This window comes from Alternaria infectoria (genome assembly GCF_024043175.1).
Source record: "Alternaria infectoria strain BMP 0036 chromosome Unknown scaffold_6, whole genome shotgun sequence".
In the NCBI taxonomy this organism is placed as follows: domain Eukaryota; kingdom Fungi; phylum Ascomycota; class Dothideomycetes; order Pleosporales; family Pleosporaceae; genus Alternaria; species Alternaria infectoria.
In genome coordinates this window covers 117,847-141,352 of record NW_026250695.1, presented here as the reverse complement: position 1 = coordinate 141,352, position 23,506 = coordinate 117,847, and the positions used below count along the sequence as shown (strand labels likewise).

Here is a 23,506-nt window from a genome sequence, read left to right as displayed (position 1 = left end):
GTGTCAGAGAACGATGTATGAGGGACAATCTCACCAACTATTTTACACTTCCGCTAACGCCCCGAGTAGCTCAACTATTGAGATGCGTTATATGTTTATACATGAGAGACTTTTATTACTTCGTGAAAGCACCGACAACGCGTCGTTTTGTATTGTCTGAGTCGGGTTTCAGACGTTGACGATGCTGTTCGATTCGGTTTGGGCTTAGGCAACGAAGTTCTTGATGTCTGGTGGTCTGTTAGCTCCTGACACTGAAACTGAGAAATATAAGCGCAACTTACTGTTGAGCCACTGAATGTACTCCTTCTGCTCCTTGTGGTCAATGTAGTCGGGGATGAACAGGGCAAGGCGGGTATTGATGCCACGCTCCTCAAGGTACTTCTCAAGGAGGATCTGGAGGTCCTCGTCTAGGTTGTTGAAAGGAGGGCCCTTTTAGAAGTTAGATTTGTTACGATTTACATGCAGCCTTTGCACTTACAGTGTAGAGAGCGCGTCTTGACCAGTCCTTCTCGGCAGTGGCGGGGTCAGCCAGATCAGCGGTAGGGAAGTAGTAGAGGTCCTCGATCAGGAAGTCGCCGTCCTGAGCGGTGGCCTCGATAGCGAGAGCACCCTTGCCGGGACGCTCGATGCGAATGCTAGCGTGAGCGGGGAAGCCCTGCTGTTGGCCATCATCCTCGTAGTCGTCCTCAAGTTCCTCGCGATCAGCGGGAGAAACACGGTCCTCGGGAGCTACGCGAATGTTTCCGTCTTGTGTGGTGCCTTGGTTGATGGCGCCCTTGGTGTTGGCGCCGCCAGACTGCACATCCATGTCGGCATCGTCGTACATGGCATTGTCCTCAGTAAGCTCATCGCTGGGCTGGTTGTTGTTGAGGTCGGCGGTGGTGAAGGTGATTCGGATCTTCTCGTCGTTGTATGTGCGGGTAAGGACGACTTCCTGGTTGCCTGCCTTGTCTTCAATCTAATGGCTGTAAGCATTCGGCCAGTAGCAATGGTTATGCAGGGTCTTACCTCGAAAGGGCTGTTCTCAAGGTACTCCTTGATGTTGGCAGAGAGATCCTCGTCCTCCTTCATGCCCTCCTCCATGGAGATCTCGCTCTGAATCTTTGCGACGAGCTCCTCGTTGACTAAATCGCGTTAGCCGTGTTCTCTCACTGCGATGTATCCTATACGTACTACCGCTGTCTTGCCTCCGCGCCGCTGACATGTGGAAAGAAGCTGTGAGGCGGGGAATTGGGGCAGCCCATGCTGGCTGGAAAGCTGACGTCTGTCGCAGCGACGACTGCGGGCGGACGGCTTTGGTGGAGAAACGAGCAGCAGACCGCGGGGCACTGCGGGCGAGGTTGCGTAGGGACATCATGGTGGACTAAGAAGATTGACTCTTGACAGTACCGTGTGACTGGATTGGAACTTCAAGATGGCGATGCGATAGATGGCTCTCGAAAGCGTAACTTTTCGATGGCCCAAGCGCAAGCGGGCTGATGTCAAGCGGGATGCTTGGCGCCGAAATGCGGGCCCGTTGCTCACCTCCGTCCTCGGCCGTCTTGATGGGTTCAATAATTTGTGAACCTTGGGAAATCTAGTTCACATTGGCGCGTCGGAGATTCCCCCAACTCTGGTTCCTGTTGTTTTTCAAAGAATCTACATCGGTTTGAGTGCAAAACCAATACTACGTCACTGCGCCGAATTCCTATTACCGCACGCGACGTAGACACGCCAAAACTTTCCCGCGTAATTGCTGCGCGTACAAACCTACTCCTATCACCACCGGAGCCTGCTCGACTTGAAACGTCATGGCGACCGCAACGACCGAGAAGAAAAAGCCAAGCGCAATGCGCTCAATCCTGGCAGGTGCAACTGCAGGTGCCGTAGAGATTTGTAAAGCATGCGCCCGGGTCGTAATCTGATTCATGACTGACCCTGGACCAGCAATCACATACCCCGCTGAGTGTACGCACCGCATCGTATCCACTTACATGACCATGTCGAACCTGACCCCAACATAGTCGCAAAGACACGATCCCAACTCAACCGGAGATTACCTGATGGAAAGAAGCTGCCATGGCCGCCGTTCGGCAAGCAGTGGTACGCTGGATGCACAACCTTGATCATCGGCAACTCTCTGAAGGCGGGCATAAGTACGTCGTGGAAATAACGGGAAGGCGACTGTCTGACACTTCACGCAGGATTTGTCGCATTCGACATGTACAGGAATATGCTGGCAGACGCTGAAGGCAAAGTCTCCGGCCCAGCGACGGTCATAGCTGGTTTCGGTGCAGGAGCTACAGAGTCGCTATTAGCTGTGACTCCATTCGAGAGTATCAAAACCCAACTGTAAGCAGCCTTGGTCGCATTCATGTACCTTCACTGACTCATCCGCCTAGTATTGACGACCGCAAGTCGGCAAACCCACGCATGCGAGGCTTCCTGCACGGATCGAGGATAATCGCGCAAGAAAAGGGGATTCGCGGCTTCTTCCAAGGTTTCCTCCCAACGACTGCACGTCAAGCAGCCAACTCGGCCGTTCGCTTCTCCAGTTACACATCGCTCAAGCAGCTAGCGCAGTCATACGTCACTCCAGGAGAGAAGCTCGGTGCCTTCAGCACATTCGGACTCGGAGGACTCGCAGGCATAATAACCGTCTACACTACGATGCCTATCGACACAGTCAAGACACGCATGCAGTCAATAGAAGCACGGAGCTCATACAAGAACAGCTTCGACTGTGTAGCCAAGATCTTCAGAGATGAGGGGCTCTTCACCTTCTGGTCAGGAGCACTTCCAAGGTTGGGTCGGCTGATCCTCAGTGGTGGCATCGTCTTCACCATGTACGAAAAGTCCATGGAGCTCATGGACAAGTTTGATCCCCAGGGACGTTACATATAAATTATGCGCATATATCTAGAGCCAGTAGCGAGTGCATTATGCATTCGCCTGGTGTTCTACCTCCATTTGCGACTGCGTCACACTATTGGTCTGGATCTCATTGGCTTGTCTGCATTCCTCGCTTCCCCTCCTCCAGATTGCCCAAGCGCCACCACTTCAGGACATGTAATGCATTCAAATGATAATATAGGTTCTAACACAACATGAGCTGGCCTTCCCTGGTGAGAACGATTCAGAGGATCTTTTCCATAACGGGCTTCTGTCACTTGCATATCGACTGCCATAATCCAATGGAATGTGGAGCAAGGCTGAATCGATAGAGCTGGGACTTCTGCCTCAGCAATTATTGGGTTTCGTGGCACCTTGTTTCGTTGAGATATGCAGGAAGTTCACCGGTTTCTGCAAAGGCTAGCACAGCTTACACGACGGTATATTTTGTCGAACCACATTACAGAAGGGACACTCAGGCAATACTAGGTGCAGCCTGCCGATCGGAAAGCACAATCTGCTGCCTTCTTTATAAGTCTTTCATGGCCTGCACCTACTCGCCTCTTCTTTTTCGGTATCGTCGTGTCCAGAATCATTAAACAATCACTCTCTGTCTGATATAAATGTACAGCATTCCTTGAATATTACAACAACCACATACAGTACCAACAAATTACGATCATGCCTCCAGTCGTATTCATATCAACTCCAGAAGAGCTCTCTGTCGTGCTAGCAACGTTCGACGACCTGCCAGTATCCCCACCAAGTCTGTACATCGATCTGGAAGGCGCGAAGCTCAGCAGGAATGGTTCGATCGCACTACTAACCCTGTATGTCCTCCCCAAGGAGACTGTGTATCTCATCGACATCCATACTCTAGGCGCTCGCGCATTCTCAACACCTGCCATCGCAGCAACAGCAAGCGTGACTGCGCCTCTTGATACTACGCCCAGCACAACAAACCTCACTGAAGACGCTGGAAAGCCTTCCACAACCCTGAAGTCTATCTTGGAATCACCAGCAATTCCCAAAGTCTTCTTCGATGTACGCAACGACTCCGACGCCCTCTTCTCCCACTACGCCATCTCCCTCTCCTGCATCCACGACATCCAACTCATGGAGCTAGCAACTACTACACGCGGTTCCCGTGAACACCTCCTGGGCTTGGGCAAAGCCATCGACTACAACGCCTCACGCCTCAACATAACGCCGATGCAGAGGCAAGTCTGCAGCGCCATCAAAGAGGCTGGTGTCAGGCTCTTCGCTCCGGAACGAGGTGGCAGGTATGCGGTCTTTGAAGAGAGGCCGCTGAGTCAAGCAATAAAGGATTACTGTGTGCAGGATGTGGTTCATATGCCTGGGCTATGGAAGCTATACGGAAGCAGGATGGCAGAAGGGGGCTTTTGGTGGATCATGGCTTTGGAGGGTGCAGCAAGTAGGGTGGGTGAGAGTCATCAGGCGGGATATCTACCACACGGAGATCACAAGAGGTACGGACCTTGGACTGATACACAGATCAAAGAGGCGATGCGGCGCTGGAATTCTGGGCAGCGGAGCAATTTGTGTGGATGAGTGATGGATTTGAGACTGAGTGACGGTGGAAGGTTGGGGACTCAGTCAAACGATGGTTTGTAGATGCATCGTACTTGTTTGGCTGTAGATGAATGAGCAAACAAGAGCAAATACAAGAGCTCTGTCATGGATTTCTTCTGTTTTCGAGGTGACTTACGATACACACGTTGGTACAGCGATAATGTCTATCTCCGACATTCACCTTCACTTTGGTCACTCGCCTTCGCGAACGCTCACCACTACGATTTCAACTCCAAGACCAAGCCAACAGACACAACCTCAATCTCCTCTAATAAATCCAACACAAGATTCAACAGACAAGACAATGTCAACACACGCCGCACAACTGCTCGAGCAGCGACTGTTTACTGCCATCAAGACACAAATCATCAGTCTTGCAACGCCTCTTTACGGCACAAGATCAGAAGACGCATCAAAGGTCTACGATGTAGTCACCTACAGCATGATCTCCAATGATGGTGGCAGTAGCAACGATAGCAGAAGCACCTTCAACACTGCTAGCAACAGTAGCGACAACGATGGTGAAGAGAGAAGAGGGCCGACCTACGGCGTGGCTTTGATTCTCTACACTGGCCCTTCAAGTTCGCCATTCACATCATGGACACTGATCAGCCATGTGGAGGATCAGCCCGACATCATCACTGGAGCAAATTGTCTGTTGGAAGACTTAAGGAAGGGGATGGGTGGAGTTATCAGTAAGTTCATGTTACTTCTTTCCTTTCTGCTACTTTGTCTTCGCGTCTCAATTTTGGATCTTATCGTTAGAGCAAGGAAAATGAAGGTATGGTAGACTGATGGCATGGTCGGGAATAGGTGTCTGCATGCAGACAGGTAACTGGAAGACGAAATATGAAAGCATTCCCAACATTGCGGGTCTAAGCGAAGGAGGGCAGGAGGGTGAGGAGGAAGTTGAGCATGAGCATGGGGGTGACGTAGGGGACAACAGGCGTGGCGCTGAAGGTGGCGGCGGCAGAACGGACGATGCTAGCGAAAACCTAGCGCAGACCGGCTGGAGTCCAAGGTTGTCGTCCATCACCGAAGAGTTCTAGACATGTAACGTGTCAACGCGATTGGGGGTTGAGTTGGGGAGGTTTGGGGACTACAGCATGTTTTGAGGTCTTTTGTATGTTAGCATAAGGCAGCGTGATAAGTCTTCGTGTACTTTCCATCAAGCGAATCAACCCAGAATCCTCCCATGTAATCATCATATGTCTTTTCACGTCTTAGTACACACACCTGTGTCTCTACGTAGGTATCAAAGGTATTCATATTTCCTCACGATCCGTGATCATCATGTCATGAACTTCATTCACAAGCAAATCACTTCAGTTGGAGCAAGGCAAGAAATGTATTGAGAACACGAAAAGGACGCGAATATCACATTGGAACACTACCTAAAGATACGTAAAGATCAAATCGTGTACGGTTTCATCTGCCAGTGCCAATCGGACTCATCAGACTGTTACCACTACCACTAGTAGGACTCCGCACCATCATCGGCTTAATACTCTGGACTGGGCTCAATGGGTCTCGTTGGCTCGAACTCTGACTGGAGGTTCCTGAGCTGAGGCTGCCACTACCGTGACTGCGATTGCGGCCATTGATCGGACCTGGAGTGCTGAAGGGGTTACCGAGGACATAAGTGCCTGAAGACGCGGGCTCGTCGAAAGCGTCGGTGAATCCGGATACGTTAGAGAGCATCGACGAGGAACGACCGCGACCTCCACGCATGGAACCGGGAGTGCCGTTCATGTGCGAGTGCATTGACGGGAACGTGAAGCTGGAGAAACCATTGCCGTGAGGCGACATGTTCGTGCCTGGGAGATTGCCTTCTGGTGTGGTGGGAACAGACATGTGCTGGTGCGCTTGCTGGAGGAGGAGCTCTTCGTACTGCTGAACAGTCTGCAGGATTTGGCTGGTTGACATGTTCTGCTCCTCAGTGCGTCTTTCGTAACCATTGATGTTGCTCCGATACTGGTGCTCGACTTCAGCGCGCTGTGCTCGTAATGCTGCGCGTTCTTGCTCCCTTCGTTGCTTGGCGGTGAAACCTTCAGCGTTGGCAGTAACGAGACGATCGTGCTGCTCGTTGAGCCTGGTTTGACGCTGCTGAAGGCGCTCCCTCTTCTGGAAGGCAGTAGAAATATCGGACTCCACACTTTGCACTTGTCGCTCGATCTCCTCCTTGGTCTTGTCGAATTCACAAGCAACAGCATTCTTGTTGTCACGCTCCTTCTTCCACTCTGCCTTCTTGGCTGCAGCCTCCTTCGCCTCATCTTCGGGAATGCTTCCCAGATTTTCTGCTTGAAGGGAAAACTCGGCGGCAGCATCGTCAGCTTGGCGGATGTTCTGCGTGAATTGAAGGACGCGCTGGCGTTGGCGCTCATCACTACCTCCGGCGTTGGCAAGGCGGTTGCCGAGCGTGTCTACCTCTTTCTTGATGTTGGTAATGGCTGTCTTGTGGTCTTTCTTGTTTCGCTTCAATCGATTGCGCTGTTCCTGTAGTTGCTGGTCGGCTGCGGCAATAGAGTTCTTCAACGTGGTTGTTGGCGAAGAAGGTCGTAGGGTCTGATGGGCTGGCGGGGAGGCAATAGAAGCTGAAGCTGTCACGCATTAGCAAGGTAAGGCTACACAAGAGGTTCTGCTTACCAAGTTCGGTTACCGGGCTGGCCGAGGTAATAAGACTCGCTGAGTAGAAGACTTGGTTGTCGTTGGTCCGAACAAACTCGCAATAATAGTTCGAGAGAGCCGTTAGACCAAATATTTCTCCTACCCAGTAGCCCGTTCCCTCTTGTCCCTGGAATCCGATCGGCTCGCTCTGTCGGATGCGGGTTGAGCTCCAGTCCGCGCCGTTGACGCGGATGTAGAAGGGCTTCGACTTGTCTATCCCAGACCCGACGCTGGAATCTTCGTCGTCCTGCTCTTGAAGGCCAGCTCCACCAGATAAACTAACACGAAATGAAATGTCGGAAAAGCCGACTTCTGAAATCCAAACACGATCGTCCTCCGATCTCCAAACAGCGTTTCCAATGTGATTTGCGTCTTTTGCGTTAGCCTCGTCGGCATCGTTGGCCGCCCGGCTACTCTCCATCTCTTTTAAAACTGTAACTTTTGTACTGGCAAGTGCAGCCCAGAATGGCTGCTGACTACGAACATGAGTAGCTTGCTTCCTCTTCCTCCTCCCACTACTCGCTTTATCCTTGATTGCGTGTGCTGCAGGCGACGGCCCCGGGGGGCGGCCATCGGTGCTCGAGGAGTTGGGCACGTCGGCAGTGGGATCGAGGTTCGTGGAGTTGGAGCGTTGCAGCGTGCCAGACTCTGGATCTGTCTTCTTGCCGGTGGGTAAGGTTGATTGTTCTCGTCGAGAGAGAGAGCGTCGGATGATACGAACGACACCTTGGGCCAAAATATGAATGCCCAGGAGGCTACGAGGCCATCCATGGGGGGTCGAGAAGCTTTCCAAATAGGTCGGCGTACTCGGGGGGCTCGTCAAGAATTCAAGGCCTCCCCGGGCGAGCCCCGTCCACAGGAAGTGGACGATGTGTTGCCGGAGAGGCCTGAATCTGAAGACGTGGCTCGAAAGAATGATGACGAAGCATATGACAATGCTGTTGGTCGTGCCCTTCTTGCCGGCTGCGGCACCGCCGAGCGCTATGGCTATAACGGCCTGTGCGAGGTCGAGGAAGAAATTCTGGGCAGGCACCCACAGCAGCAGCCATACGAGCAGGATGACGGTGTCGGCGATGATTGTGGTGAAGAGCGAGGGCGTGCCGCCGGAGCCCTGGAAGATGTCGGTGAAGGAGGGGAAGGCGGAGAGGGCGGAGAGGGGCGTGCCGGCCTGGGGCGGGACAAAAGTAAGCGTTGCGAACAGGAACTGGACGACGGTGAGGACGGTGGGGGGCAGCTGGAGCAGGATGATGAGGATGGCGAGGACGTCCCGCAGCGGACAGGACGTGAGAATGGTGGCGGGCACGGCGAGCATGCTGGCCATGGAGATAGACGCCGACTTGGAGGCATTGGTGTCGGCGCGGCGGAGAGTCGAGGGCATGGGATCAAAGGGCCCGCCGGCGCTGCCATTGTCGTACGAGCGGCAGGCCTCGGGGGTGTTGTCGAGCGAGGCATCCGAGCCAGCGCGCGTGCGGTGCCCTGATCCCGCCGACGCAGCAGCGGCCATGGTGTTGGCGTGGGCGCTCGACCCCGGAGCTGGATCGTGGGCGCTGGCGTGCTGCGTCATCTCGGTCGTGTCTACATGGCTGGGCAGCGGCGGCGAGGGCTCGCTGGGCTTCCCGTTGGCGTGGCCATTGAGCTGCGGGATGCTCTTCTGCTTTGTGATTTTCTTGCCGGGGGCCGCAAGGCCATTCTCGTGTCGCTTGTCGTGCGCCGCGTTCCTCTTCGACTTCGCTACCATAGACGGCGGTGCGGGTGCGAGCGGGCAAACCTCTCCCTGGCGCGACTCGACTGCTGCACAGGACGAGCCAGGACTGGAAGATGTTGAGCCGCTGCTCGGTGGGGGAGTCTGGGGGGGTGTCGTGTGCTGGGCAAGACGTGTAGGGAGCGAGGAAGGTGCCCTGCGCCTGCTCAGTCGTGCCTTCCGCCGGATGGGCTCGTGCCAAGACTTGCAAGTGCTAAACGTCAAATGCAAAGTCAACCAAGAAAACCCGACCGCCCAAGCCTCCAGCGAGTGGGCCACGCTGTGACCAGAGCACTGACAAGCCACGATGCACCTGACGGCTGATTTGCCTGTCGACTCCGAGGTTCCACGTCTCCAGCGCTGCCGACCCGTGGTTCACCACGACCGCCCTGCACATGCAACCACGACGCCCTCGACACGCTGCCTATCCGCGGCAAAATTCCATGTGTCCGGCTTGTACCGCCATCATCACAACCACGCGGGCAGCATATCTTGATGCTGCTGCCACGCAGATCAGCCGAGCTGTGTCCGATTCCAGTTCATGATGCCGATCTTGACCACGACAACAAGGCCGTCATTTCACTCTACCGGGGAAGCCAAGTATCGCCCGTCCCTCTCCGGCAGTGATCTTGCCTGTCTGGCACCTCATCTTGCCCTCCTCTACATAGTCCCCCCGTCTGCTGCCTCTGCCATATCGCACAGCTGCATCGCCAGACAAACACGTCTTCCAAGGCAGCCAATTAGCCTGCGCCGGCTTCTTTAGCTTACCTGCTCATTTGCGTGCACCAGGACCCCCCTGAGCCATAGCAAGCTCCAGGGCGAATGAACCCGCGCTTTGTCTGTTCACCGCATGCCTGAAGTCTCTGCAGCGGGCAAACCCCGCCGACGCTATTACTCACGCCGCCGTCACCCATTGTCTGCTTCCTAGGTACGCGGATAGAGCGTGCCTGCCCCTTCGATGCATGAATCTTTACAGTGGCTGCACAGCAATGCTCATGCGACGTGTTACGCCACACCTTACTGAGCATTGCTATACCGGGTCAAGCGGTGCACTGTCAGCATCCCAAATTGTTCGGAGCATTTTTATCTATCTGTGTTCCCTCGAGGCGAGCATAGCGCGCAAGCCTTCCGCCTGCACATCCATGACCCTCTTCCGCCCTCTGCAGTGTGCCGGCGTGAAGCTTAACCCAACCACGCCAATAGCAGCCCGTTCGACTTGCAAATAAGGCAAGCCGGAACATCACGCGCGCAACGGGCGTGCAGATCGCTGCAATAGGCATCAGAACATCCCACTTCATGTACATCATTGTGATGAGAATCACGCCATGCAGTGGGTTCATGCGGCAGTTTGCTATTTTCCCATCGCTTGCATCTATACAACTGGTTTGACTGCCATGCGCCGACCTCGGACACGCGATCAACCCCGCGTGCTGTCTGTCCATGCCGCTGCAGGGGTATATGATGACGGATATGACGATACCTATGTAACACCGCTAGTAAATCCTACTCTACCGCCGCTACAGACATGACTATTTGTTAGTCTTGTTCAAAGACGTCGCACTAGCGAAGCTTTCACGGGACAGGAGGAACCAGAAATCAAGGCACCGTTTGCGAATGCGAACCGCAGATATCAAGGGTCTGATGAGGCGTTTTCTCGCAAGTATCACCATGTTCTACGGAGCCGCGCTACCAAAGTCTTCTTTAGCATCCGGTCTATCCCAGCTACCCTTCTCTAATTCCCTAACTCGATCCAATAGCCCTCTGACCCTAATGCTGTTCTTGTCTTTCGCTTGTTCCTGTAGGTTGAATGTATCTTGGAACTTCTGGATCATAAAAGACGGCAGTGGGGACTTCTTCGCTGTTCGATAGTCGTACACGACAATGTCTTCGGTGCATCGCGCTGCTGGTCGACGCTGGGCCTCTGAGAGGATTAGTACGTCCAAGATGAAGTGATCGGTGTCTTGTGTCGGTTTGTCTCGAAGCTTGTGCAGTACGGTCACCCTGATAATGTATGTGTTAAAACATTGAGCCCTGCATCTTGTAGTTTGCGTTCGTGGTCGCACCTATCAGGCCATTTCATGGGCTAGTTCTCCGTCAGTGACGTTTCAAGAATTCGGCCAGCCTCCAGCTGGACCAGTAGCGCGCGCAACTTACAAACTTGTAGTCTGTTTTGATGCTTCGCAGTATCAAGCCAACGCTCTTCGGTGTCATGAGCTCCATCCACTCGGCTTTGTGTTGTGGGTCGCTCGCCGCAAAGTTCAGCGTCCAGTTAACTCTCGCCGACTCAGCATACCGATTGTACATGACGTTGTTGACATGACCTATCAGAGATTAGAATTAGATATCCAAGGCCCAGGTAGGGAAGTAAGTACCCTTCACATCCGTCAGCAGTTATCAGTATACACGTATTGGGGTCATCCTACCATGCTGTCCTGCACACGATCGCTCACATCAGCAATTGTACACAACTTCGTTAGACAGGATCCTAACCATTTCACCCCATACCACCTCTTGCCGGTAGAGACCCCGCCATTGCCTGCCTGTAAGAAAACCCTCGCTACCAGCTACAAGTTCTCGCCCTGTAAGACACATAAGAAGTTGGTTCTGCGTCATGACATGAACCACCTTTGTCATAACTCACAGTCTGCTGCAGTCTCCTGTAATATCAAACCAGCTTCCTCAATCTGTGCAGGGTTCATTCCAAAACTAATACACTTGCCGATGCGTGTTCGAACGTCCGAGAGCCATCTTGGGCTGAGCGCTGCAGTTGCCGGTGCTTCTGTGTCAGATGTGGGTCAGCTATTGGTATTCCGTGATGCTCCAGCTCTTCCCCTTATAAAGTACAATGATAGCTGTTTGGACAACTGTATAGTGACTGGCTTGAGATACTTTACAAGGTACAACGTGCCCATCAATCGATCACATAGATCCGTGCTGCGCGCACTAACAGCATCAAAGAATCGACACCCAATTTACGTACCGCTTGAAGTAGACTGATACAGCGTGCGAGAAACTCCCTGCACAACCGGAAGAGCTGGCCATGCAGGTCTAGAACGAAAAAGCGCTGAGCGCACCAAGGGTCGCATGGTATTCATTATTGTGAAATACGGAGTCCAATGGGAAGACAGCGCGGTGGTGTTCACGAACGATTGCAGCAAGAGCTAGGGCGTTCCTTCCGAGGATACGGAAGATAAGCCGAGGATCCGCTACCTCCACATCCAATTCCATCCACAAGTCCGCCAGCCGCTACGTCAGGACGCGGGCCCGAGCGTTTGCTACAACTACTCCGCACCCTGCTCGTACACACGCAATTGACGTTTGACAGCTTTCTAGCATCGACTTCTTTGGATCCATACATCGTTTGCTTCATCATTGAAAAATGACATCCCCGAATCCCGCGCTTCGCCACCAGGTCATCCGGATCTACAAGGGTACGTAGCATGGTCTTTTCCCTCGGCTCGTAGCAAACTCCATGGGCTAACGAAATGAATAGATTTGCTTTTCATGGGCCGGGAATATCCCCAGGGCTACGATTACTTTAGGACACGCCTACACAAGGCATTTGCGAGCCAAAAGAATCTGACGGACGAGGCCAAGATTAAGCAGGGCATCGAGAGGGCGGAGTACGTGAAGAAAGGTAAGTCACGCCATACCAGGCATCCAATGTATCATGCTAACATCTTATAGAGATTGAAGCACTGTTCGTTTGCAGCAGCTGAAAAAGCAAAATCGAAAGAATTCCTAACTATATCCAGATACTATCTAAAGCGCTATCGCACTTTGCGCCAGCGCTACGACAAACTCGCCTAGCTGGTATAATACGATAACTGACATTTCGCCGACCATGGCCTTGCGTAGACCGGGATATCACAAATAACAAGGTACGCCACTTGAACTTTACGCCTTCTTGGCCCACCATATGCCGAGCTCGAGACACTCACCGCTCGAGGCACCTTTCTGCTCAAGCAGGTCGTTGATCATGGAGTTCCAATAACGCTGCCATTCCTCTTGGTTCTTTCCGCTGACTTCTTTGAGTAGAGGCTCGAGACTTTCAATCAACTGTATGACGACAAGCAATGCCGTGTGTCTTAGCGCTGCCTGCTCCTTGGTCAGAATGGAGCTCTCCAGGGCTGCGCTTCCCTTCTTGAGTTTCCCCGCCTCGCTTCCACGTCGCTTTATCGTCTCGCCCGCAGCTTCGCGCTCCCACCGTGGTTCACCGAGAAGAATCGCTACCCGCCGGTTTTCCACCTCGCATAGAGTGTCCGGCTCTTGTAGCAGGATTTGCGATATACGAGAGCAAGGGGTTGCCGTGAGCTTGCGTCGGTCCAGCGCTTCTTGGATCCACGAGTTGGAGTCTTGGAGAAATTTGTTCTGCACATCGGTAAAGGGCGTGGTGTGCGAAATGAGGAACGTCCCGGTCGATACAGCGCAAGCGTACTCTTGGGGATTCTTGCCTGGTGGAGGTGGAGGATGCGGCAGGATCGATCGGATAATGTGGTCTGTGTCCCATATTTCCAACGTGCCCCCAGACTTTAGGATCCGAGTGCATTCATCGAGTGTCCTCTGCGAGGGCTGCCCATCAGGTATCACCATACTCAGGTCCTTCATCACGACGACATCGAACTCCTCATCGTCGAACGGCAGTGGTAACTTGCGCAGATCATGCTGCACGAACTTCCAGTCGATGCCCTGGCGCTGCAAATCTCCTGCGAGATTGACAATGTCTAGACCAGTAAAGGAAACATCATCGTAGCCCTGTTCTGGTTACGGTCAGCCCGGAACCGTACAGAAGGTGCGGGGTATACCTACCACTCAGCCATTCATGGCACACAGCCGACCAGTATCCGGAGCCACACGCAACCTCGAGCACTTTCTTTGGTGGGTATGAGGGGGTGGAGCCCATGGCTTTGCCGAAGACAGCTGTCGCAAGGAGGGTATGTAGGTTCTGGCGGTGGAGCTCGGGCAGGTCGCACGGGAGGGGATAGCTCTGGGCGCTTCGAATGTATCGGCGGCCATGGCGCAGAATGAAGGGTTCGTTAGAGGGGACGCCCGTGTCGTCTCTGGTACTCTGGGTGGAGCTGCTGGACATGGAGCCGCGCGTTATGTCCATGTTGTGGCCTGAGAGGGTGCGCGCGCCTGTTGAGGCAGAAGTCGAAGACGCAGAGATGGTTCTACCGAGAGCGTCCGTGGTGGTCAGATCCCATTGCTTTGCTTCGACGGTCTTGGGGCGTATGGGAGGGCTGGCGGTGGCGTTGGCGCCGTAGTAGCGATACTGGGGAGGGGATTAGCCAGAGAGGTTCACACGTAGAGCAAGCACAGTGTTCTTGCCAACTGCCAATCGCCCATGGAGACGACCTGGAAACGTGCTCGAGGTTGTCCAGTCTACTCCTACCCTAGCCCCACTGTTTTAGCGGGAACGCGATATTGGGCCGGTCTTTAGTCGTCTGATAAGCACGTGTAGGCGAGTCAGCAATTAATGAGCGGGACGGCGGAGCGGATGCGACAAGGAAGCAAAGCTCGACTGGAGAGAGATCAGATCAGAGGATGGTGCCAGCACGCCATGTATGTGAATGCAAGTTTCGGCACAGCTCCGGGTGTGGGAGGCAGCTCAGGTGAGGAGCTGCGAGGCCAGCCGAGGACACATCTCCAATCAACGGCTGCGGCTGTGTGAATCCCCAGGCTCTCTATGGCGATACATCGCTGGGCAGTGCGAGCGCCGCGAACGAGCAGCTTCTGGCGATGTGGCGCCCGTCTGCAGGAGCGCGGCATGAGCCGAAGACGTGCTGCAGGTGATATTCCAGCGTGGGGAAAGCCCGAGTCTAGCAGCGACAAGCTCACGAGGGCATGCAGTGCACGGCGGAAACGAGGATCAAGGGCGAGGGTACTGCGTAATCTGTAGCCTTTCCATGGATGAAACACATACGTGAACAAGGGCACAAGTAGAGGAGGGATAGATGCACGGCGAATGCCCGCGGAGAGTGTGTGTACCTAGGTACCATGACCAGTCCTATACACTTGTTGGATAGTTGCCATGCACGTCAAAAGGAAGAACACAAGGACTACTCTGATGAACACCCAGCCAACGCGGGCACAGGCCCAGTCGCGAGAGAACAGATGGACAGTTTCATGGCGTTCAGCTTGGATCGACGCTTCCATGTCACGTGGCCCGCTAAGCGGCGGACCCCAATGCATCGGGCAAGGTTCGACTGGGCTTCACGTATCGCATCACTACGCTCTCTATTCTTCACAGCGCTGCAGTTGGACCCGCTGACAGTCTGTCTGGCACGATTGAGCCCGATTGCCCTCCTGCGCGCCCTTTGACATCCTCAGCTGCCGTACGTGCGCCGCTTCCACACGCTTCTACTGCCCGCTCGAGCTCCCCGTCCAACCTCTTCGATTCCCCGCCGCACCCACTGACTGCTCCATACCAGTAGCCCGCCAGGATATCAATACGAGCCCGCGCCCCAGCCCTCTATCTCCAGCACGCCTCGACGCCCGCAACCCCTCCGCCCTCGCTCGCTACCGAGTCCCCGCTCCAACACCACCTTCACTCGCGAACCGCCGGGATATCAATACATGGTATACTGGTGCCGCGTTTGCTGAACGCGTGCTCATGTCGAGGAGTCGCACGGGCGCCCATGTTAAAACGAAGAAGATCGCGTGCCCGAACCCTTCCTCCTACCTGACGCCCCGACTCGCCAGAGCATCTCGCGCCTTTCACCCCCAACACAAAGGCCGCCTGCGCGACCCCAGATATCTTCCGCCGCGATTCCCTTAGATGGCCGAGTACTCGGTCTACCCCAGGGGAACCGGCAATACCTTCTATCCGCAACACACACAAAACATACGCAACCTCCCCAGCCGAGTGCGCTCACCCACGTCTACCGCCCGCATACCCTTCCCCAACCCCGACACACCCTCGCCATCACGATCTCCTGGGCGCCAGTCGTCTCCCCAGCAGTTCGGCATGTTCAACCAGGCCCATGGGCACCAGGGCCACAACGTTATGATGAACGGGCGAGCAGGGCAGCAGAACTTCATGCAGCACATGAACCTGGGGAAGCCCTTCCAACACAATCAGCACCACCAGAACCAGCACCAACATCACCAGCAGCACCAGGACATCTCCGGAAACAATCATGTCGGCCAATTCAACCACCAGCACAACATCTCGAGTGGGGGTATGTCCAACGTGCAGCCCCACTTTACGCCGGGCCATCTCCAGAACGGCACACCAAACAGCGTTCATAGTGGACTCAGCAAACCACCAACCGAACACTGGCAAGAGCAATTGAAGCTGCACCAGACCGCGCGTGAGATGACGCAGGCCCACTCACACGCTCGCATCCACCCGAGCGTTAGTAAGAGCATTGTCGCGGGAACATCAAACGGGATGCAAAAAGAGACGGACAAGGAAGAGCGCAATAGGCCTGCTGCTCAGCGGGTGGAAGATGCCAAGGACCAGCACATTTGGACAATTCTCGATTTCGGCGGCCAGAATCTTAAAGTCATCACGCCAGCCTTGTTTGCCTACACTTTCCTGACCAAGCTCTACCTCAACTCCAACAAGCTCACCTACGTGCACCAGAAGATTGGACAGCTGCGGAACCTCACTCATCTCGATCTCTCCCTGAACAATCTGCAATATCTACCCCCGGAGATTGGCATGCTAGTGAACCTGAAGCAGCTGCTCCTGTTCGACAACCACATCGAGAATCTGCCATACGAACTAGGATCCTTGTATCAACTGGAAATGCTAGGTATCGAGGGCAACCCTATTCCGGACGACCTGAAACAGATCATAATGGAACAAGGCACCACGGAACTTATCAAGCACTTCCGCGAGAACGCACCGGGTCCAGAGGCGCCACCAGAGCGAGACTGGATTGTCCTCGATGAGGTTCAAGACACGGCACAAGAGACTGTGAGCGCGCTCAGCTACAACATCTTGTGCGACAAATACTGTACGCAATCACAGTATGGATACACACCGAGCTCAGCATTGGCCTGGGAGAGTCGCAGGGAGCTCATTCTTGCTGAACTGCGGGAGCGCGACGCAGACATAGTGTGTCTGCAAGAAATCGATCAAGATAGTTTCAACGAGTTCTTCCGAGCAGAGCTGGCGCACAACGACTACAAGGGAGTATTCTGGCCGAAATCACGAGCGCGTACCATGGCAGAAAGGGAAGCAAAGCTGGTCGATGGGTGTGCCATCTTCTACAAGAACAGCAAGTAAGTTTTTAACCGTCTCGTCTTGCGGAACCCCACTAATCAGGCCAGGTACATCTTGCTGGACAAGCAGCTCATCGACTTTGCCAATACAGCCATCAACCGTCCGGATATGAAGGGCGAACACGATATATTCAATCGAGTCATGCCCAGAGACGATATTGGCGTTGTTGCTTTCCTCGAAAACCGTGCTACAGGTTCCAGATTCATTGTCGGAAACGTACACGTCTTCTGGAACCCTGCGTTCCAGGATGTCAAGCTTGTGCAAGTCGCCATCTTGATGGAGGGTATCACCAAGCTTGCAACTCAATGGACTAAGCACCCGGCCTGCAAGAACAAGGTGGTGTACCAGTTCACGAATGGCGATAGCGAAGAAGGAGCCGAACCCGACCCGACACAGGAGCCCGGACCTTCCAAGGAATACTCTGATCCTTCCGATATCCCCGTGTTGCTATGCGGTGACTTCAACTCGCTGCCATCCTCTGGTGTCTACGATCTCATAACACATGGCAATGTTTCGAATGCTCACGTGGATCTGGGAAGCCGCAAGTATGGTAACTTCACACGAGACGGTATATCCCATCCATTCAGTCTCAAGTCCAGCTACGCATCTATCGGCGAGTTGGCGTTCACGAACTACGTACCTCACTTCCAAGGAGTCCTGGACTACATCTGGTACTCGACAAACACACTGCAGGTGGTAGGTCTGCTTGGCGAGATTGACAAGAACTATCTCCAGCGGGTACCGGGTTTCCCCAACTACCACTTCCCCAGTGACCACGTGGCCCTGTACGCGCAATACATTGTGAAGAATCGCAAAGAGGCGAAGAAGGTGTCCGAAGTCGACTTTGGGCCAAGCCGCGATCGAAGGAATTGATCGGCTTGACGTGGTTTGGCCTCCGGGCATGTCAATACGCTTTCTGGTGCAGCAATCTCCGTCGTTTTCAGGCGTCATTTGCTCGGTGTTCGGTTGCTACGGTTCGCTCGCGTCCTTTGCGGGCTCCACGATGGAGATTTAGGTTTGGTAACGGGGTGAATCGCTCGATAGACGGTGCGCGGTCTGATCACTTGGGAGGTATGAGCAATGCCAGCGGTTAGTGCAGAATCTCGCATCATGTTTGTTGTTAGTGTCTGGAACATGTTTTCCTTGGTAGCCTGACGATGGAAGGACCACTACTCTCTTTTTCAACGTGCGAAGCGTTTGGCTTTCTGTGGCTGGTGTTTGTCGGCATGGGATGTTTGATCTATTTTCTGGGTTCGTCTTGCGTTCATCTTTTCTGCAATGTATCAACTAGGTAGCTCCTTCAAAAAGGCCTCGTCGCCTGCACTCGAGCAGGTCTGACTACGGTTTTACCGTTCAACATATCCTCGATGCACGTGTGGTGTAACGTGGTTGCGTGAGGAACGCTGCGTGAACATGGCATTCGGACCATAGATGCGTCATGGGGCAGCGTCAACGGCCACAATTCGCTGGAATGAGCCGTCGAGGAGGATGAGGGGAAGGGGTCTCGCTTGACCGCCGCGGCAGGGACCCACTTAGTTGACATCGACGTGCGCTCCTCGACAACTTCGTCCAGGCCGCGCAACTCGCAATTACTTCCCTCCTCCCTGTACATTTCGAGCCACCTCTCTTCTCGTACACTCTAGACACAATGGCTGCTGCTGCGACGAACGAGCTGAAGCTCGACCCCAAGTACGACCACTACGACTTTCCCACCGTCGCTCCCACCGCCCAACCAGGACACCCAGGCCACACAACTCCAGAGCAAGATGCCCAGGTCTTCCAGCTGAGAACCCAGCTGGAGCAGTCCGGCCACACTAAGAACCTCGACACCCTGACTCTGGTATGCTCACCGCTTCTCCTGCGAGTGCAAAGGCCTCAAGCTAAACAATCTACAGCTGCGGTTCCTCCGCGCGCGAAAGTTCAATGTCGAGCTTGCGAAACAGATGTATGTACATGCAGCATGGGGGCACTGTAGAAGAATGCCTGGAGTGTATGCTGACAGTCACCAGGTTCGTTGACTGCGAGAAGTGGAGGGCCGAGTATGCTGGCGTCGGCGTTGAGGAGCTCGTCCGCACCTTTGACTACAAGGAGCGACCCGAGGTCTTCAAGTTCTACCCCCAGTACTACCACAAGACGGACAAGGTACGTGGCTTCTACTTGGGCTGAGAGCTCAGCCCAGATCTGACCAACAAAACCTCTGACGCAACACTAGGATGGCCGCCCACTCTACATCGAGCAGCTCGGCAACGTCGACCTGACCGCGCTCGGAAAGATCACGTCCCAGGAGCGCATGATCCAGAACCTTGTCTGCGAATACGAAAAGATGGCCGACCCCCGTCTTCCTGCCTGCTCCCGCAAGTCGGGCTACCTTCTCGAGACATCTTGCACAATCATGGACCTGAAGGGCGTTGGTATTGGCAAGGCTACCTCCGTGTACGGCTACCTCGGCGCCGTCTCGCAGATCAGTCAAAACTACTACCCCGAGCGTCTGGGCAAGATGTACATCATCAACGCCCCCTGGGGTTTCTCGGGCGTCTTCAGCGTGGTCAAGAAGTTCCTCGACCCCGTCACAAGCGCCAAGATCCACGTTCTCGGCAGCGGATACCAGAAGGAGTTGCTGGCGCAGGTCCCAGCCGAGAACCTGCCCAAGGCATTCGGTGGATCATGCGAGTGCGAGAAGGGCTGCCAATTGAGCGATGCAGGCCCATGGTGGGATGCACAGTGGGCAAAGGAACCCAAGTGGGCCAAGAAGAGTGACGATGCGATTGACAACACGGCTCTTCCTGCGCCTACCGAGGGCGTTGCGGGTACTGCACCAGCTGCGCCTGTCGGCACTGACCCTGCTACCGCACCTGCACCTGCCACTACCTAGGCGGAATGTGTCTTCGAGGCAGGAAGGGGTGTTTAGAATGTCAACGGTATGGCGTAGGGGCGTGATATTCGAAAGGGGGTGCGCTGATTGCAGCATAGATAAGCGTGGTAGGTGTTCACGCGGCGGCATAGCAAGTGTAAAATGTCATCATACAGGTTTCAAGAGCAACTAGCTTACAACGCGCACACTGTTTTGCATGGGACTCATGTGTGACTACTGATGTAGAAGCAGCTAGATCTGGTCACGAATGTTGGTCATCTTCGACTCAAGAGCCTGGTGTTGTAGGCAATCCGTGCCTCTCAAGTCTAAAGCACAATTGTGTACAACATGTAGATGGAAATTGCGTTGGCTATACTACAGAAGAGCACAGCGCTGGTGCTGAGATGTCGGAAGCACTAAATGAACTTCAATGCGGTAGTCATTCAGGTCGTCAAAGGTGCCTAGCCCCGCTGGCAATGCAGGGCGCGTCAGTGAAAACCGCAAGGAGCCAGAACTTCCCTTTTCCTTACTTCCATACTATCGGGTCTAGTGTAGCGACTGTGCGAGGGGGAACGTCCGTACAAATTGCCCTTTTCTTCTTTCTCCCAGTTCCACACTCCCCAAACGCTGCACCTCAAACCGCTCATTTCAGAACCTAACCTCCAAGTTAAACTTTTCTATCTCAACAGTACAATGCGTCTGCGCGCTAGGTACGCTAAGGAAAGAACCTGCTACGACTCTGCGTCCGACGAATGCAACGTCGACCCTGAGCCTGACGATGCTCTTCTCCAAAAGTCCTCAGAGTCGGATAATGACGCTCTTTCACAGTTTTCGGATGACGATACTGTCTGTGTCGTTGTCGGTCAAGAACCAAATCAAAAAAAGTTCTTCGTGGACCCGTACCGCATCTGTTATTGTAGCAAGTTCTTCCGGAATGCTTTAAGAGGGGGATGGAATTCAGCACAGACTCTCGAGGTCACTCTGAAAGAAGAGAACCCTAGGATATTTGCTTGGTATCTGGACACACTCTATGTACGCATGCTCACACGATCAGCGTATCCATATCTTGGCTAACGAAGAGTTCATAGAATGGCACCAAGCTATCCTTCCAAGGCCAGCCGTGGTCATTCCAGCCCATGAGCGAGCTCTACGTCCTCGCCGAGATGCTCATGGACGACTCCACTAAGAAATCTATCCTGGCAGCCATTCGGAAACGATGCGAGAGCCCTCAATTCGGCCACTCTCTCCCGGAGCCATCTGCAGTACGTACCATCTACGACGGTACACCCGAGTCGAGTCCCGCGCGTCGTTTAATGGTTGACATCTTCTCCCAACGTGCAAGTAAAGAGCGCATTGAACACTGGACGACGGAGAACCTGCCGAAAGACTTCCTCCTCGATCTGTCGGTCAATCTCATCGCCCAGCGTCCCCTTCCCGATGACGATAATAGGGGTCACGATGAGGGCAAGAATGCTAAGAAGCGTGCAGCCGAAGAATCTGACGAAGAATTAGCCCTCTATCTTGACTCGCTAGAATCGCCTCCAAAGGTGAAGAAGAGGCTCAAGTTGCGTGTCGGCGGTCGTGATAGCCTCGCCTTTCTTGATCAGTACTCTGCGGTAGCCGATGCACATTCAGGAAACACAAAGACAAAGGTCGCTCTTGGTTCCCAACACGATACCGCATACATCAGGTAAGCTCTTGACCGTAGACAACGCAAGCGGACATTTTACTGACTTCTACAGGGCTGAGCGCACAGCCGAATGGCAGACAAACATTAGCAACCTTCCAGGTGGTCCTCTTAAGCCGCGAATAATGACCCTTGATGGTAGGTTTTGGATGGATACTGATTCAGAGTGAATGACTCGATGAAGGAATAGACGCTGTAGTAGGAGAAATATTGATGCTATTCACTCGTAGGACACGACTGCGGATCCTTAGAAAAGGAACAGCGGGAGGAGGCTAGATGTCATGGCCAGTCCACTCGATAAGACGAGAATAACTCTGGCACCCGGTTCTGCATCTCGTTCACCACTTAGCAGTCCATGCTCATCGCCGATAAAGATGCCTAACTCAACACGCATGCGAATTTGTGAAGTCAGAAAGCTTTTGATAGATTACCAGGTATGTTACTATCATATAGATCGGCAGCGAAAGACCCGTAGAGTGACACATGCCACCTCAACCCTGTAATCGCCATGTTCCCTCAAAGCGATGCTCTTTCTCGCCGAGAGCAGTCGGGGACAAAGCACGTAAAGTACACACCCAATAAACCATGAGACAACTAAATATACCGCTACGCCGTGCTCCAATATAACATGCATCCCACAAAGACAGTAGACTGACTTACAGTGTTGTGTTCTTTGACTCAGACCGCCAACGAACCATATCGTAGCGACTTCGGATTGATAGCACCCTAAGACTAGATGCGGTGCTTCTCCGATTCTGCATAGATAGTCAGCATTGTGAGTGTTATGTGATGGAATAGACTACTAACCGAGTCGCGAGTACAGCATGTATAGTGCCATTTGGTTGCATTCTTGCGTACCCGTGATGGTAACAAGACGCTCGTTGCTGTTGTCGGTGGGCTCGTTGATCTTGATGACACTGCCACTGAGCTGGCGGATTTCATTGATCTTCGCACCGCCCTTGCCAATGATGGCACCGACCATGTCGTTGGGAATGAAAATCTGCTGGGTAAGAGGTTGGCCAGGCATGCCACCAACGGCTGCATGTGGAGCGGCGCCGCCGTGCGCAACAGGCGCTGCAGCAGGGTGACCGCCGTAAGGAGTGGGCGCTGCGGGACCACCATAAGGACCACGGCTAGGCGAGCCAGCGCCGTAAGGCATGTTGGGGTGACCGTACGGCGACTGCTGTGGAGGCTGTCCATGCTGCATGTGCGGAGCACCATAGCCTCCGTGAGCGGGAGTTCGCTGGGGTGGTTCTTGGCGACGGAAGTTCTGTGGGTGAGAGTACTGACCTCCAGCGGGCTGGGGAACGTATGGTTGAACAGACATGCCGCCTGGGACGACGTTGGCAGCCATACCACTACGGGTTGCATATTGGGATGCAGCCGGTCCACCGAATCGCTCGGTCAGCTGCTCGACCAAGGTCTGAGCAACATAGTACACAGCAATGTGCACAGCGTCAGCAACACCCAGTACGATCAACGAGCGTTCGCCAGAGTTGGGGAGGAGAGTGTCAGATGCGTTCAACTTAGCGTTAGAAGCCTCTTGGATCTCGCGGATGCGGACGCCAGCCTTTCCGATGATGGAACCGATAAGGATGTGAGGAATCAGAAGACGCATAGGGTAGGCCTTGGAGGTGGATGTAGAAGGTGTCTCGAGGTCCTCCTGGTTGAGGGTGCGCACAATGAGGCCAAATGCCTTGGACACAGCATCAACTTGGCCGCTTACAGTAAGGATGCGTTCAACAGCGCCCCGAGAGTAGTCGCTAACGGTGCACTTGGCGCCGGACAAGCGACGAATCTGAGTCACATTTTCTCCGCCCTTGCCAATAATGGTAGCGGCCTCGCTGGTGCCAATGCAAGCGC

At 53.9% G+C, this 23,506-nt stretch overlaps 11 protein-coding genes across 11 annotated transcripts; 7 read left to right on the top strand and 4 right to left on the bottom strand.

Moving 5' to 3' along the window:
* Positions 1-204: 204 nt before the first annotated feature.
* On the bottom strand, positions 205-1,357 carry J4E92_004335 (uncharacterized protein; the record flags this gene model as incomplete). The annotated part of the gene is made up of 5 exons (XM_051495725.1): positions 205-227; positions 282-429; positions 479-958; positions 1,009-1,124; positions 1,174-1,357. The coding sequence occupies 5 exons, from the start codon at positions 1,355-1,357 to the stop codon at positions 205-207; spliced, it is 951 nt and encodes a 316-aa protein (XP_051353565.1).
* A 433-nt stretch (positions 1,358-1,790) lies between these two features.
* On the top strand, positions 1,791-2,883 carry J4E92_004334 (uncharacterized protein; the record flags this gene model as incomplete). The annotated part of the gene is made up of 5 exons (XM_051495724.1): positions 1,791-1,875; positions 1,927-1,947; positions 2,004-2,135; positions 2,184-2,331; positions 2,382-2,883. 5 exons carry the CDS (start codon positions 1,791-1,793, stop codon positions 2,881-2,883), a joined length of 888 nt encoding a protein of 295 aa, XP_051353564.1.
* A 669-nt stretch (positions 2,884-3,552) lies between these two features.
* On the top strand, positions 3,553-4,443 carry J4E92_004333 (uncharacterized protein; the record flags this gene model as incomplete). The annotated part of the gene is made up of 1 exon (XM_051495723.1): positions 3,553-4,443. The coding sequence occupies one exon, from the start codon at positions 3,553-3,555 to the stop codon at positions 4,441-4,443; it is 891 nt and encodes a 296-aa protein (XP_051353563.1).
* A 325-nt stretch (positions 4,444-4,768) lies between these two features.
* J4E92_004332 (uncharacterized protein) lies at positions 4,769-5,513 on the top strand (the record flags this gene model as incomplete). Its single annotated transcript, XM_051495722.1, has 2 exons — positions 4,769-5,159; positions 5,296-5,513. The coding sequence occupies 2 exons, from the start codon at positions 4,769-4,771 to the stop codon at positions 5,511-5,513; spliced, it is 609 nt and encodes a 202-aa protein (XP_051353562.1).
* Positions 5,514-5,892: 379 nt separating this feature from the next.
* On the bottom strand, positions 5,893-9,338 carry J4E92_004331 (uncharacterized protein; the record flags this gene model as incomplete). The annotated part of the gene is made up of 3 exons (XM_051495721.1): positions 5,893-7,064; positions 7,111-8,977; positions 9,333-9,338. 3 exons carry the CDS (start codon positions 9,336-9,338, stop codon positions 5,893-5,895), a joined length of 3,045 nt encoding a protein of 1,014 aa, XP_051353561.1.
* A 1,207-nt stretch (positions 9,339-10,545) lies between these two features.
* On the bottom strand, positions 10,546-11,176 carry J4E92_004330 (uncharacterized protein; the record flags this gene model as incomplete). The annotated part of the gene is made up of 2 exons (XM_051495720.1): positions 10,546-10,873; positions 11,031-11,176. The coding sequence occupies 2 exons, from the start codon at positions 11,174-11,176 to the stop codon at positions 10,546-10,548; spliced, it is 474 nt and encodes a 157-aa protein (XP_051353560.1).
* Positions 11,177-12,376: 1,200 nt separating this feature from the next.
* On the top strand, positions 12,377-12,591 carry LYRM5B (LYR motif-containing protein 5B; the record flags this gene model as incomplete). The annotated part of the gene is made up of 2 exons (XM_051495719.1): positions 12,377-12,509; positions 12,560-12,591. The coding sequence occupies 2 exons, from the start codon at positions 12,377-12,379 to the stop codon at positions 12,589-12,591; spliced, it is 165 nt and encodes a 54-aa protein (XP_051353559.1).
* A 178-nt stretch (positions 12,592-12,769) lies between these two features.
* Positions 12,770-13,982, bottom strand: J4E92_004328 (uncharacterized protein; the record flags this gene model as incomplete). Its single annotated transcript, XM_051495718.1, has 2 exons — positions 12,770-13,632; positions 13,682-13,982. The coding sequence occupies 2 exons, from the start codon at positions 13,980-13,982 to the stop codon at positions 12,770-12,772; spliced, it is 1,164 nt and encodes a 387-aa protein (XP_051353558.1).
* A 1,668-nt stretch (positions 13,983-15,650) lies between these two features.
* CCR4 (Glucose-repressible alcohol dehydrogenase transcriptional effector) lies at positions 15,651-17,978 on the top strand (the record flags this gene model as incomplete). The annotated part of the gene is made up of 2 exons (XM_051495717.1): positions 15,651-17,104; positions 17,153-17,978. The coding sequence occupies 2 exons, from the start codon at positions 15,651-15,653 to the stop codon at positions 17,976-17,978; spliced, it is 2,280 nt and encodes a 759-aa protein (XP_051353557.1).
* Positions 17,979-18,753: 775 nt separating this feature from the next.
* Positions 18,754-19,977, top strand: J4E92_004326 (uncharacterized protein; the record flags this gene model as incomplete). Its single annotated transcript, XM_051495716.1, has 4 exons — positions 18,754-18,945; positions 19,001-19,050; positions 19,115-19,247; positions 19,318-19,977. 4 exons carry the CDS (start codon positions 18,754-18,756, stop codon positions 19,975-19,977), a joined length of 1,035 nt encoding a protein of 344 aa, XP_051353556.1.
* Positions 19,978-20,649: 672 nt separating this feature from the next.
* On the top strand, positions 20,650-21,650 carry J4E92_004325 (uncharacterized protein; the record flags this gene model as incomplete). The annotated part of the gene is made up of 2 exons (XM_051495715.1): positions 20,650-20,988; positions 21,045-21,650. The coding sequence occupies 2 exons, from the start codon at positions 20,650-20,652 to the stop codon at positions 21,648-21,650; spliced, it is 945 nt and encodes a 314-aa protein (XP_051353555.1).
* Positions 21,651-23,506: the final 1,856 nt, after the last annotated feature.